Raw genomic sequence first — 13,565 nt, forward strand, 5'->3', positions numbered from 1 at the left:
GGGGGGGAGGGAAACAAGTCGCGTAGTTATTATAATATTACAATAATGACGCTGTATTATTATAATTAACGATTTACTATTATTGACGTCATCTAAACGTATGAAAGATTTTTACACTGTTGAGACTTGAAGTAAATAATATATTTAGTTTATTTTGGTACATCATGATGACGAGAGTGAGAGTGAGAAAAAACAGAGAGAACGAGAGAGATACAGATAAATTGACGAAAAAAATAAAAAAAGGCCAAGGGCAAAGAAGTAGAAATGCGGAGTACGAGCTATTTTTTAAGAGACAGACTTTATTACTCGATTTGAGTCCACGCATTAAGGTAAAAAAGTAAATAAAAAGAACACAGAGGATAAGTGTGAAAGAGAGAATGATTTTTGCATGAAAGAGGTGTACGAACGAGAGAGAGTGTGTGAGTGAGTGAGTGAGTGAGTGAGAGTGAGTGAAAAATGGGAAGCCGAGAAGAAAATTCGAAAGCGAGAGAGAGAAAGGAGCAGTAATTAGCGAGTGCGTATTGTGTATTTGTTGCACAAGGCGAGATTGTCATCACTTGACTGACAAAAAAATCCATATGTGATTTTAATAGTAAATTTTGAGAATTTTACTAAATAGAGACTCTTGTATACACTAAAAAAAGTAACTAAAATAATTATCGTGACTGACCAAACGAAGAAAAGGGAAGAAAAGCGAGTAAACAAAGCAGCAGTAACAGTTGCGCCGACTGGTTCAGAGGACGAAGAAGGGAAAGAAGAGGGAATCAAGATGACGAATACGAACTATCGTGTGTCTAGCATCCCCGGATACGGACAAAGTTAAATTCCACAAGAGTGACCGGAAAAGAAGGGTAGCCGGAACGGAAAGAAGGATAGAGAGAAAAGAAGAAAAACAGAGCGATCGCGAGCGAGAAGTATAGTTATTGTGTACAGAAAACGTGCAGAGACGCGTCTTTTTTTCTTGCGGCGACGTGTTTTTTCGCATAGGTAGAGTTGAACTTGATTAAAAAAAACCGTAGGATAAGCAACGAGTGAGCGAGTACTCGCTCGGATTAGGAGGTAATAGGAAAAGGGCGATCTTTTATTGAATTAAGAAACGGCTAAGTTTATAAATAGATATAGATAGGTAGAACAATAGTTTAGTTACATAGTAGTTAGGATACGAATATGCCTCTCATTCCCCGTGTCCCCTATCCTCCCTCTGTGTGTTGTCGCGGGCACGGGGGGCACGGGCATGGGGCACCGTTCAGCCTATGCACCTCGCACCCGTCAAGACTGACTGGCTATTCATATTAATTGATAAATATATATATATATTATTCTACAGCATATATATATATATGTATGAACTACTTGTATAATTGTATAAATAGTAAGGAACTATTTGCTTGCTACGCACCGCGGGTCGGGTGCGTGGGCTGGCCGGATTTGGGCTCTTTGAATTCTATAGGGTATGGAGGCTTGTAGAGTTTCCGCGGTAGAATTATCCTCAATCCGAAGACCGGAAACGCACGGAAACGATTCCTTCCGACTCTGGTCATTCGGGGGATGCTCCCATTTGGACGTTAGACGCAAAAAATCATACGAATTTTTTTTTCTATACGATTCTTTGCCTCTAACCAGAACATTTTGCTGCGAGAACTGTCGAGCCTTCGCAACCCGGCCGCCAACAAGTTTCAGGCAGGAAAACGGTTCTTGCCGTTGCAGACAATGCTGCTTTTCCGTAAAGCTTTCTCTAGAGTTTTTCGCGCGTAGACACTCTTTAGATTAGGCGTACTGTAGTTGATAGGCTGATTGTAGAAAAGGAGACGAGAGAGAGAGAGAGCGAAAAAGTGATTGAAGCGAAGTGAAAAATATAGAATGTTTTTAAAAGTAAAATAACGTTAGTCGAAATCGGCTTAAGAGAATGAAAGCGAATATGTTGTATGTTGCATGTATGAGATAGGGAGAAAGAGAGAAAGAGAGAGAGAAAGTGAATTAGCGATAAAGCGAGGTCCGAGGTGACTAGATCATCGTCTTGTACTTCGACTTGTACAGTCCTTAGCTTTCCAAGTTTTTAAGTCATTGTTTTACACGTGTTTGTTAAGCGATTTAGAAGTAATTACTCGAGACATCTTGGGTTTCTTCCTCCACACTTCCTTCTCTTCCTCCTCCGATGCGTACCCCCCCGTCCCTCCTTTCTTTTTGCATTTGTACTCTGCTCGTCCTTCGTGTTCAACGGCAAACGAACCGATGGAGGAAGCGGAATTTGTAATATAATTCTACGACGGAACGAGAGACACGTGCGTATTGCTTATCTTTCCAAGATCATAGAGCGAGAAAGAGAAATGAGCAAAAGAAACAAGGGGGAACGATGTCATCGGACGCTGAGGTCTCTTTTTAAATCCGCGCGCGAGGATCAATTTGTAGAATTTCGAGAGTACTTTTAAGGCAGAGGTGAAAAGAAGGCGTTTAGTATGTAATGTGAAGAAAACATTTTTAGACGTTAAGGCAAGTTGTGTCATAGTTAGTTAAGAGATCTAGGGAGACTCTTAGGAAGTCGAATAGGTGCTGTAATAAAACAAAGTTTAACACAAGAAACAAGTCAGAATTAGATTTTTCATGAATAAAGTAAATTAAAAAAATTAAAAAAAAATGAATGAAAAAAAAGCTCGAGATAAAGAGGAACGTAAAGAAAAAAAATGAGGAACGTAACACACGTGACGTCGACGACACAAGGGGCATAAGCCACTAAAAAGTGCCCTTAGTTTATTTTGGATCGTTTAAAAAAAAAAAAACGCTAGTCTTTGTGTGTGAGAGAGAGCGAGAGAGAACGAGAGAAAGATAGTAATGTGGGGGTTTTTTTTAGATAGGGTCTTCGAGAATAAACAGGCAAACAAATGAAAAAAAAAAAAAAGAGAAAATGGTAAAAGGATTTAAAAAAAAAAAAAACAATCGTGCGACGAGAAAGAGAGAGAAAGAAAGAGTGGGGCCGACGAAAGTGTACGATCGAGAAGAAGAGAGTGTGCGCATGTGTGTACGTAGGTATGTGCGTAACTTCGAAGAAGAAGATAACGTGTACTCTCGAAGAACCGTCATCTGCCTATTTTACATACAGCACACGCTTATAAGGAATGCATACAGACATACACACATACAAAACACACACTTGTACAGAAAGAAAAAAAAGAGGGAAAAAATGTGCGTGCGCTATTGCGGAGAGTATGCACGCTCTCCGCTACTCCTGTATTATTACCGCATAACACCCTATGTATGTCTCTACTATAGGGGCGTGCACTTGAATCGGTGGTCTTTTTAGAGTTACTTACGAGTAATGAAGAAACGGTTTGGTAAATAATTAAATAATTCGCGATGCGCGGGAAGAGCGAGTTCCCGGATTCGTCACGATTATCATCCCTTATTTTTGATCAATAAACGATCTGTTTTTGGGGATTTATGCCGAGCGACACGACTCTTACTTCACCTATCTGGCGCAGTTCTTGAAGAAAGAAATTCGAGAAGAGAGGAAAAGAGGGAAGGGGGGGAAGAGAAAAAGCGGTTACTAATTCAAGAAATACATGTTTTTGTTAAGCAAGATTTGTTAGTATTAATGTTAGTATTTTCAATTTTATTTTTTTATTATTACAAGAAATGAATTGTTATATTCGTACTATCGATTAGGCCTTTATATTCTTCACATACGATATTATGTGATTGAATATAAAATCGATTTCTCGATGGACTCGTAGATATATTTTCATTTCCAAAGACATAAAAAAACACGTCATTCGATGTAAACTAAGAAAAAGATTTTCAAACGCGAAGGATAAAAATAGTTATCACAAGAAGTGATTGAAACGTCTTTTGTACAATAATTATTTTTGTTCATTTTTTAATTTAAATTTTATTAACTATCAATATGACAATTGTGCACATTATCTTATAAAATGGGAGAAGATCGTTTTGTCAGCAACAGAACAATGTTTTACGACAAGTTCTACCATATATTTGTAATTAACACTATACGTGGTTGGATTTGAATATCCTTAATGTATTGTCTGCACCACCGGACATTATCAGCTTAGGATTGGACCAATCGCAGCTGAGGACTTTATCTTCATGTCCCAGGAGATCAAACAGCGGTGCCTTGGGGCTAAAATGGAAAAATTAATTTTGTATAAATCTTATATTGAATAACATCACCTTTTGAAGTTTTAATTTATTGCAATAAATATTTGGATTCGATTGTAATTTTAATTTGAAAATAATTTTATCGAGTATATATAATAAATCTATAATTTAATACTAAGATAACAGTTTTTATCCGAATAAAATTTCACAAAAATTCCTATATTTTTTTAACATAGTATTTGAGAATAGTTTATTAATAGATATTTTAATCTGCAAACACAAACCTTCTCGTGTCCCAGAGCTTGACAATATTATCGTATCCTCCTGAGATAAAGAGGTGTTCGTCTATGGTCGACCAACGTACTGATGTCACCCATTGCGTGTGAGAGGTAAATCTAGTTTTCACAATCGCACCTTCTGAAATAATCACAAGTAAATAAATAAGTTTGATATACTCTCTTAATGCACAAATCGGAGTTAAAAGAAATAGGAAACTCAAAGATGAGAAATTTTTCTAATCTAAAATTTAATATCAATCAATTTTATCAATAAAATTCATAATTTTAATTTTGTAAGATGAAAGTCATTGAAAAATTAAAAAAAAAAACATCAAGAGGTACCTGTAGATCTCGGATCATACAGTCTCACATGTTGATCGGCTGATCCTGCTATCACGACACGCGATAATGGCGAATAATCAATGTCAAAGAAACACTTGTCACCATAGATTTCCTGCTTGATACCGTTTAATTCAGTATCCCAAGTTTTTATAGTATGATCCCATGAGCCTGTGATGATTTCCGTTTTGTCGGACCACACAATCCCGCTGATCGCTTGCTTGTGTCCTTTCATTGCGCATTTCGGCGTCTACGTATAAAATAAATGCAAATCAATAGCATTCTTTGTAAATTTTTTGGTATTATAACTGATGTTTACTAATAAGAATATACATTATAAAAATTTTTAATAATATGATTAACAATATTAGAATTTAACCGATTTAATCTGTGTACCTTCGTTTTATTCGCGAATTCCAATCTTGCTCTTTTCGATGCAGATTCTCCATCATTGTCATCTTCTTGAGTAGCTTAAAAAAACAAGAAAGATTTGTCTTGATAATTAATATTTCATCATTTGTTATAAAATTATATCCGTATTCAAATTATATCCATATTTTATGATCTAATTTCTAATTGTCTCCTTTCGTATTAAAACATTTTAAAATAAAAGAATTATGAAAAAGTTATAGGACATTACATAACTTTAATTTTTCAAAAATTTATTTATTGATATTTAAAAAAAAATAGTTTCCAATTTCTTATGCTAGTATACTTACATGTTGACCAAATATATAACATATTATCCCAGGCACCCGTTGCCATTAACGTTTTGTCATAATTAATGCTAACAGCTTCAATGCTTCTTCTGTGTCCCTTGCAGATATGTGTACATTCCACAGAATTTTTCGTTATATCCCAACTCCATATCATACATGTCTGATCCATTGATGCGCTATATATATGCATGTAAACTCATTATTAGCTGTCATTCATATGCTTGGAAATTCATTTATCTATTTCGGAAACATTTTCATATTGATTTAGATAAGCTTACTTGACTATGAGCAAAAAATTTACTATAGATAATATAATACAATATTCAAAATACATAAAACTGATCCATTATTTTCTAGTAAACTACCTGACGAAGGAAGCATTATCGTCATTGAGAGATATCCAAGCCACTGCTCTTACAGGAGATATATGTCCAGGAATCACAAGATGATGCTTACCTTTCAATGTCCAAATGTGTAGCATATTGTCATAAGAACCAGTTAAGATCCTAAATAAAATCATTCAGGATATTAATACTCCAACCATGTTTTAAAATACAAAATATATTCTGAAATTGTTTTCTTAATTGTCTTAATTATTAGGAACCAACCATTTTCCACAAACAGCAACAGCTGACACCCAATCATCATGTATTAGACAATCCTTTGGCTCTGGTGAAGGATGCTTTTCCACATACTCCACATCTATCACATCCTCTGTAGAAATTTCTCTATCAGCAATATGTTCTATCAAAGAGCTACGTAGAAACTGTGAGCATATCAGGAAATCAAACTCCACTTGGTTTTGGATATCACTTGACTCTGAAAAGTCAATTTGATTTATAAAATGATCAGTAAGTTTTTTGATAATTAATTATAGATAGTTCTATATAATTCATAAAATATTAATTTTAAAAATACATTTATATATTAGGAAGCGTGCTTTAATATTAAGCACAATGTACTAGATTTAACAACTGCAAATGGTTTAAAAGGGAATAACAAAACAGATAGTACAATGTATTAAAGCGACTTTGATTAGCTCTTCCTCACCTCTCAGAAGTTCGTTTACTACAGTGTTTAATTCGTCGGTGATTATTGAGCTATGGACTGATAGGGGATAATCTGGTATCGCGTATCTAGAATTGTTAAAATGAAAAATATATACTGTAAACGAATATCCAACATAGAAAGAAGGAATAAATTCTTACTTCTGTTGCTTAGTTACAAAACGTATTTGTATCTGAATTTCATCCTTGTGGTCCTTATTTGTGCTCATGGCTTTATCTTTCGATTTCATTTTAAGACGATTCTTCTTAATGGACTCAATTTCCATAGTGATTCCTTCGAATTTTCTGACGTTCCAAATTATTAGATTTTTAACCTCACTTTTCACCGCCACGAATTTCAAACAAGGCGTGCACACGTCGGCACGTGCACGATCACCAACGATATATATATGGTTCGCTGATGTCGTTGATCATTGATCGGTCAGTCTATTTATTATTGTACGTTTATAACATTTTACAATTATCAGTTCATAGATGTCTCTACCGATATTCTTCATAGCTCATCTGCCGGTTCTTGCCGACCGAACAAGCTGAACGGCACACTGCGTTGTTTGCGTCAATTTGCGTTTGGTCGATATCTCGCTATCCCTCCGGCTTCCGGCTCGTCGTTACTGATCGTCGTCTAAACGTAAAAAATATGAAGACGATGATGGAGCGGGTGATCGCCGCTGTAATCTGAAGCGGGAAGTGGTAGTGGTCATTTGGTACTTGCTGGTCACGTACTTGCGACGTTTCTCTGAAATCGCCGAAGGGGACGAGCCCAACGGCGAGCTGAAAAAGGAGTAGTCACGTGATCGAGGGTGTCGTACCGAAGATCAACCCCGACGGCCCAGCCACTGTGTACGTGCATGTGTGTACGCGTGTGATATGCCGGTGTCCTACTCCCTGGTGTACACCGTTTGTCTCTTAAAACTGTTTGCTTCACGCTAATAGGGGTTCGGTCGAGAACAGTCGAGAACGCAGCCTGACGCAGCCGTAGTCGTCGTCGTCTGCTACGATGTGCTGCATTACGCATTAAGAACGCATAAGCACGTTGATCGAGGTGAGCCGGATTGTTCCTTCCTGTATGTACGTACTTATGTATGTGTAAAGCGATTTATTTTTGTGCGCGTTGCGAAGATCGATCAGCGAATGTATGGCAAGTGGTTTTCGGTTTGTCCATTTCTCTCTCTTTGTTGGGAGAGCAAGAACGTGTCGAGGGCGAGTTCTAAGGGTGAGTCGCGCCGCGTCGATCTCCATAATACGTTAAAATACGCTGATGAAGGAAGGGTGTACATCTTACATTGAAAGTTCTGAATCGTTCAAGTGGAAATTTGCTAACGCTTCTTGTTTACCTTGTGTTGTTATTTAATTATTTTGTAAAATCGAAAAAGTTTATCATAATAAATGAAAATGTATTACTACTATTTTGATTTTATAATCAAGTTATCATATGGAACAATGTTGTAAGTTAACAAAATTTTTATATAGAATCTGCCTTTGCAGCATAATTTAAGAAAATTAATTAACTACATTCTGAGTGCTTTTATGAAACCACCCAAGAATTAATTAAACCTAAAAAAGAATATTTTTAAAAGCTGCTATAATTGATTTTTGTTAATTGTACTGGTTTTTTTCACAGAGGATGTTCCATAATGTAGACACAACATCAGAATGAATTTAAGACACAAGAAGTTTATATAAATATATATTCTATTTAATCTTATTTCTGCATTTACAGAACGTTTTTGTGTTTCATCAATTTTTGTTACATAAACGGTACTAGCATAGCATTTTAAATGGATGCAATATATTAAACATATATTTTTTCCTTTTTTGACTCTTTTTATTGCTATTAGTTTGCTATTAAGTGTAAACACTTAATATAATAGCTAAAAGAAACACTTATATAAAAGTAATTTTTTCTTTTTCTAAAGTGTAAGTATGTATACATATATATTTTACATATATGTATTCACTTAATACATATTTTAAAAGTAAAGCTAAATGAATAGGTCTAATGTATCCTCTTAAATATTTTTAAATATACATGTAGTTGGAAAGAGACTGACCTTTATTAGCCTTGACACATACATAATTTAATGTGATTTATATACACCGTGGCATACGATGTTAATCAATGACATGAATATAAAATAGTATATCATGTATCAAACAGGAACAAATATTTATGACTCAGTATATTAATTTTTTAACTTGACATAGTCCCAGATAGAAAATTTTTATTTTTTTTGTGTATAGTCACAAGATGATGAATAATAAATGGTATGAATTGCATCAGCGTTTAATATTAACTATGATCAAACAGTAATTATTATACTAGAAATTTATGTCATTGAAATTACAGTTTAGAACAAAATTGTAATATTTACATTAAATTGATTTTTTTATTTTACCTTTATATTTATTTATTTTTTATTTTGTTTGCTATTCAGTTATTTTTTATTTTAAATTTTGTTTATTTGAACCAGAGGTATAAATTTTTTTTTTAAATATGAATTAGCAAACTGGTTTCTAGATGAGAAAAAATATATCAATGTTAGCAGTGATTATTTGCATAAATATAAATTAATTAAAAGTTGTGTAATAATTTTATCCAACTTAATATATCTCTTGCATTAATATTTTATACGCTAGTCTTCAAACTTAGTATGTTCTATTGGTTACAGCATGTACGCACTGCAGATGCAGACTGCCTGTCAGGGCGATGGCACTGGTGAACCTGATGATCCCAGCAGCCTTCATCAGGAACCAGTGCGACCTGCTACCCAAGATTGCAGCTCTTTCGATATTGTCAGAGCCACGCAGGTAATGTTAGTGTAGGTAATATTAGTCGAATTGAAGAACCTATTAATTTTTTTAATTTATATTTTTAACAGATTAAAAAAATTATATATTATATCTTGAAAGTTTACGATAAATTCATAAGCGCACAGTCCATATTATTAAATTATATGGATGATCGAATGAAATATATTTGCAGTATGGGGCGTTGGAGCGAGTGACACAATTGGTGGAAGCTGGTGCCGACGTGAATCAGCCAGATTCGGAAAATGTGACGTTATTACATTGGGCTGCTATAAACAATCGCAAGGATATTGTCAAATATCTCATTGCAAAGGGAGCCGTAGTCGATGCTATCGGTGGTGATTTGGCGTCCACACCGTTGCATTGGGCCACGAGGTCAGTATTTTAACAAATATTAATATTATTTAAAATAAAGGATATTTTAATAAGAATAATTAAATATTTTAGAAATAAATAATTTTATGCATTTAGCTTCCTATAATTTTGCATAGCTTTTAGCATATAGCCTCCATTTTTTAACCTGAATTTATAAAACGGCTTTAAAAAAAGAATTAAAGAGAATTACTTTTCTATCGTTTTTCTATAGACAGGGCCATCTTTCCGCGGTTGTAATTCTAATGAGAGCAGGTGCTGATCCAACCTTGAGAGATTGTGAAGGCTTCTCCTGCATACATCTGGCGGCACAATTTGGCTATACGGCTATAGTGGCTTATTTGGTAGCGAAAGGCGTGAATCCAAATATGCCAGATAGAAGTGCCATGACGCCCCTCATGTGGAGTGCTTATAAAGTCAATAGGTACACAGAGCACCGAATTATTATTCCACAAGTGACTCGTTTTTTTCAATAGAATAATGTTATGTTGGTTACTTTAAGTCTTTCTTTTTACAGTCTAGATCCAACGCGACTGTTGTTGACTCTAGGTGCATCGCACTCACTTACCGATAATCTGTACGGTAATACCGCCCTGCATTGGGCTATTATAGCAAAAAACAACACGGCGATATCCATCTTAGTGCAACATGGAGCCTCATTAGATCTTCCCAATTTCCGAAATGAGACGCCAATGGCACTACTAGGTCCGCATATCAGCGCCACGTGGTTAGAACATAAAATCAGAGACGAGATTAAAGAAAAACAAGGTCGTACAAGAACATGGTGTAGAGATAAGGTAATGATTACATATATCATAAATGTGTTGGAGTGTTATATGTTATAACATCTGTGTATATTTTTAAGTTAATTTTTTAAAACAAAAAATTTGAATAAAATTAAGCTAGAGATTTTCAATTCTTCTATATGGTTGTTTCATCGTATATTTTTCTTACAGAAAATTCGTTGGCATTGTATGGTCAGTACGCCGCTTATAGCATTTTACGTGATTGGTATGGTTCTACAAAGTGGATGGGATTATTTATTAAAACTAGGTGCCTTTATCACCCTTTACGTAGCGGTGTATTTAATGAACCATTTCGTGTTCGACGAACGGCTGTTTCACGTTTTGCCTGTGTCGATTTATTTTGCAACCAAGGTGAGTATAATTCCAAGACGTATTCTCTAGATAACCGAGGACATTTATGAGCGATTTCCGATAAGCTGCTAATCGTGATAAATAATATTGTCGATAAGGTGATAAGCTCAAAATCAATGTTAACTTAATACTATGTAAATATTGCAATAATACTATAGATAAAATAAAATTTAGCAGCACATAATGAAAGTAAATATATAATTAATATAATATTTAAAATATTAATTACATAGTAATAAAAAAATTCCGAAGTTGTAAATTCTCATATGCTCTTAGCAATAAATATTGATATACGATTTTAATAATATATAATATATAAGAAATGAAATATAAAATTGCTTACAAATTAACAGTATTATTATCCATAAATATATCTTATCAATACACTTTATGCATATAATGAATAATTACATCAATACATGTATTAATTCACAGCTTGCCGATTTATATAGTCAATTATAAACTGTATGCTGATTTTTCTTTTTTCTCAGCTATGGATATACGTCACGTGGTTTTTCTGGCTAGGTATCCATGCAACGTGGTATTTATGGTTATTATTCGTCGGTGGATCTGTTCCTCTCTGGATATGCTTTTTGCAGTCTTGGCGGGGTGATCCCGGAATTATTACGGCTACTCAGGAGGATAAATTAAATGTACTTTTTGTTATTTTTACATGTAAAATTATTTCACGTATACGAACGACAAATCTATGTGTATTTTTGCAGACAATAATTGAATTAGCCGAATCAGGTGGTTTCGAACCGCAATGGTTTTGCAGTAGTTGTCTAGTTCGAAGACCCATAAGATCTAAACACTGTGCTACATGTGATCGTTGTGTAGCACGATTTGATCATCATTGTCCATGGATTAATAATTGCATTGGTAAACGGATACAAATATTCTGCATATTATCTATATAAAATTCTTTCGACTAATCAAATTGTCATCTATTTGCAGTGGAACTTCGCGTTTATCTGAACAAGGGAGAAGACAGTTATAATAATTTAGATAATAGAAATTCACTAACTCTCTCCTTTTTATCAGGATTATTAGATTTGATAATAAAAAAGCGAGCAATTTAAAAAACTGGAGTCGAACCTGTTATCCGAACTATGGCGACGTAGTTTTAATAATAGGAGTTTGAATATTTGGAACTGAACATGCTTGTTTATATAAATAGAGTGCAGATAAACGCGAGTTCTGCTACATTTAATTTTGATATTCTAAATTGTTATTTTTATTTATTTTGTTTTCTATCTACTCTCTCTCTCTCTCTCTGTCTTTCTCTCTCTTGCTTGTAAAAATTAATAAATTATACATGTTTTATATATGAAAATTAAGTATAATACAGTTAAAGTAGAATAGTCACTTTATATCCGACAATTTTCAGGTGCGCATAATCATAAGTATTTTCTTGGATTTCTGACGTCTGTGCTAGGATTGTGTATCGTTATTTTAATTGCTAGTGTACAATATTGGCAATTTGAATGCTGGTCAAATTTAACGAATGGTCATACTGCAGACAACTATCTAGTAGCTGCAGCTACCTGCGACGCTTGGGTGATGTGGGTAGCAGCTAACACATCCCTTCATTTTTTCTGGGTCGGAACTTTGTTAGCTTGTCAGTGTTATCAGGTATGGTTCGTCACTGTTATCAGCTATTGTATATTTTATTATGTTGTACCCTTGATATAAAATAAAAATATATTTCTATCTAGTTATAGCTGTAACTACAATAATTATACATTTTATAGTTTATTATTAAGAAAAATGAGAAATCACACATTTCATTTCTTATCTTCAAATAAAATCTTTTCATTTTCGAATTATATTACTGTGAATATTGTAATATATTTTTAATATATTTATACAGATTATGGTCCTGGGAATGACAACGAATGAACGTGTAAACGCTGGTCGATACAAACATTTTAAACAGGGGAATCCGTTCCATCGCGGTGCCCTACAGAATGCCGCCGACTTTTGTAATTTTAGCTTTTGTGGAGTGAAGGCGAAACCTAGCTCAGACTGGTTGCACAGTTTCGATCTCAAACAAAGTATCGAGAAGTTACCTTTGCTCACGCAAAAAGATAATTTTCAGTACGTTTAGAGTTTTGTAAGCAGCCATGAGACGCTAATTGTACATACATACATACATACATACACCATATCACTTATGCCTGACGTACTCCTTGGACTATCAAAGAGTTGCTATGAACACGTAAGTGACTTTCCAGTATGGCAGTAATTATATATATATATATTTATATATACACACACGACAATTTCGTTTACATATTCTCTAAGTAGTTCTATATAACAATCGCTAAATAACAATTTTTCGACTCGTTTGTCGTAAAAGACTGTTATATTACGCGAATGTGCATATCCCACCTATATTCTACTTCAAATATATCAATGAATGATGAGTCGATACAAATGCACAAAAATTCCGTGATTCAATTAACCCTCCATTGCCCAAATATAATACATGAATGATATAATAAATGAGTTTCTGTATCGTTTTTTAAGCTTTAAAATTACGATTGTAGATAAATGGAAAGAGGCACATAAAAACAGATTAAGGTTAAAAAAGTAATCAGTAATATAGAAATTGGGCAGCATAGGGTTACTAATTTCTTCAATCATTTCAATTCTATTTTTATCTCTAATATTGAGGTTTTTTACCAAACTATAGGATAACTACTATTTACG

The 13,565-nt window shown here is 34.2% G+C and overlaps 2 protein-coding genes across 2 annotated transcripts; one reads left to right on the forward strand and one right to left on the reverse strand.

The window, feature by feature from the left end:
* Positions 1-3,854: 3,854 nt before the first annotated feature.
* On the reverse strand, positions 3,855-6,885 carry LOC108777982 (ribosome biogenesis protein WDR12 homolog). Its single transcript, XM_018545016.1, has 9 exons — positions 6,655-6,885; positions 6,497-6,582; positions 6,055-6,265; positions 5,812-5,952; positions 5,447-5,622; positions 5,124-5,197; positions 4,731-4,977; positions 4,395-4,527; positions 3,855-4,132 (listed from the first exon to the last, which is right to left on the reverse strand). The coding sequence occupies exons 1-9, from the start codon at positions 6,777-6,779 to the stop codon at positions 4,000-4,002; spliced, it is 1,326 nt and encodes a 441-aa protein (XP_018400518.1). The 5' UTR covers positions 6,780-6,885; the 3' UTR covers positions 3,855-3,999.
* A 2,298-nt stretch (positions 6,886-9,183) lies between these two features.
* On the forward strand, positions 9,184-13,135 carry Hip14 (palmitoyltransferase Hip14). The gene is made up of 9 exons (XM_018545043.1): positions 9,184-9,321; positions 9,497-9,696; positions 9,908-10,117; positions 10,211-10,490; positions 10,650-10,850; positions 11,342-11,503; positions 11,576-11,732; positions 12,241-12,485; positions 12,724-13,135. The coding sequence occupies exons 1-9, from the start codon at positions 9,184-9,186 to the stop codon at positions 12,958-12,960; spliced, it is 1,830 nt and encodes a 609-aa protein (XP_018400545.1). The 3' UTR covers positions 12,961-13,135.
* The last annotated feature ends 430 nt before the right edge of the window (positions 13,136-13,565 follow it).

This window comes from Cyphomyrmex costatus, unplaced genomic scaffold, assembly GCF_001594065.2.
Source record: "Cyphomyrmex costatus isolate MS0001 unplaced genomic scaffold, Ccosl1.0 scaffold474, whole genome shotgun sequence".
Classification (NCBI taxonomy): Eukaryota; Metazoa; Arthropoda; class Insecta; order Hymenoptera; family Formicidae; genus Cyphomyrmex; species Cyphomyrmex costatus.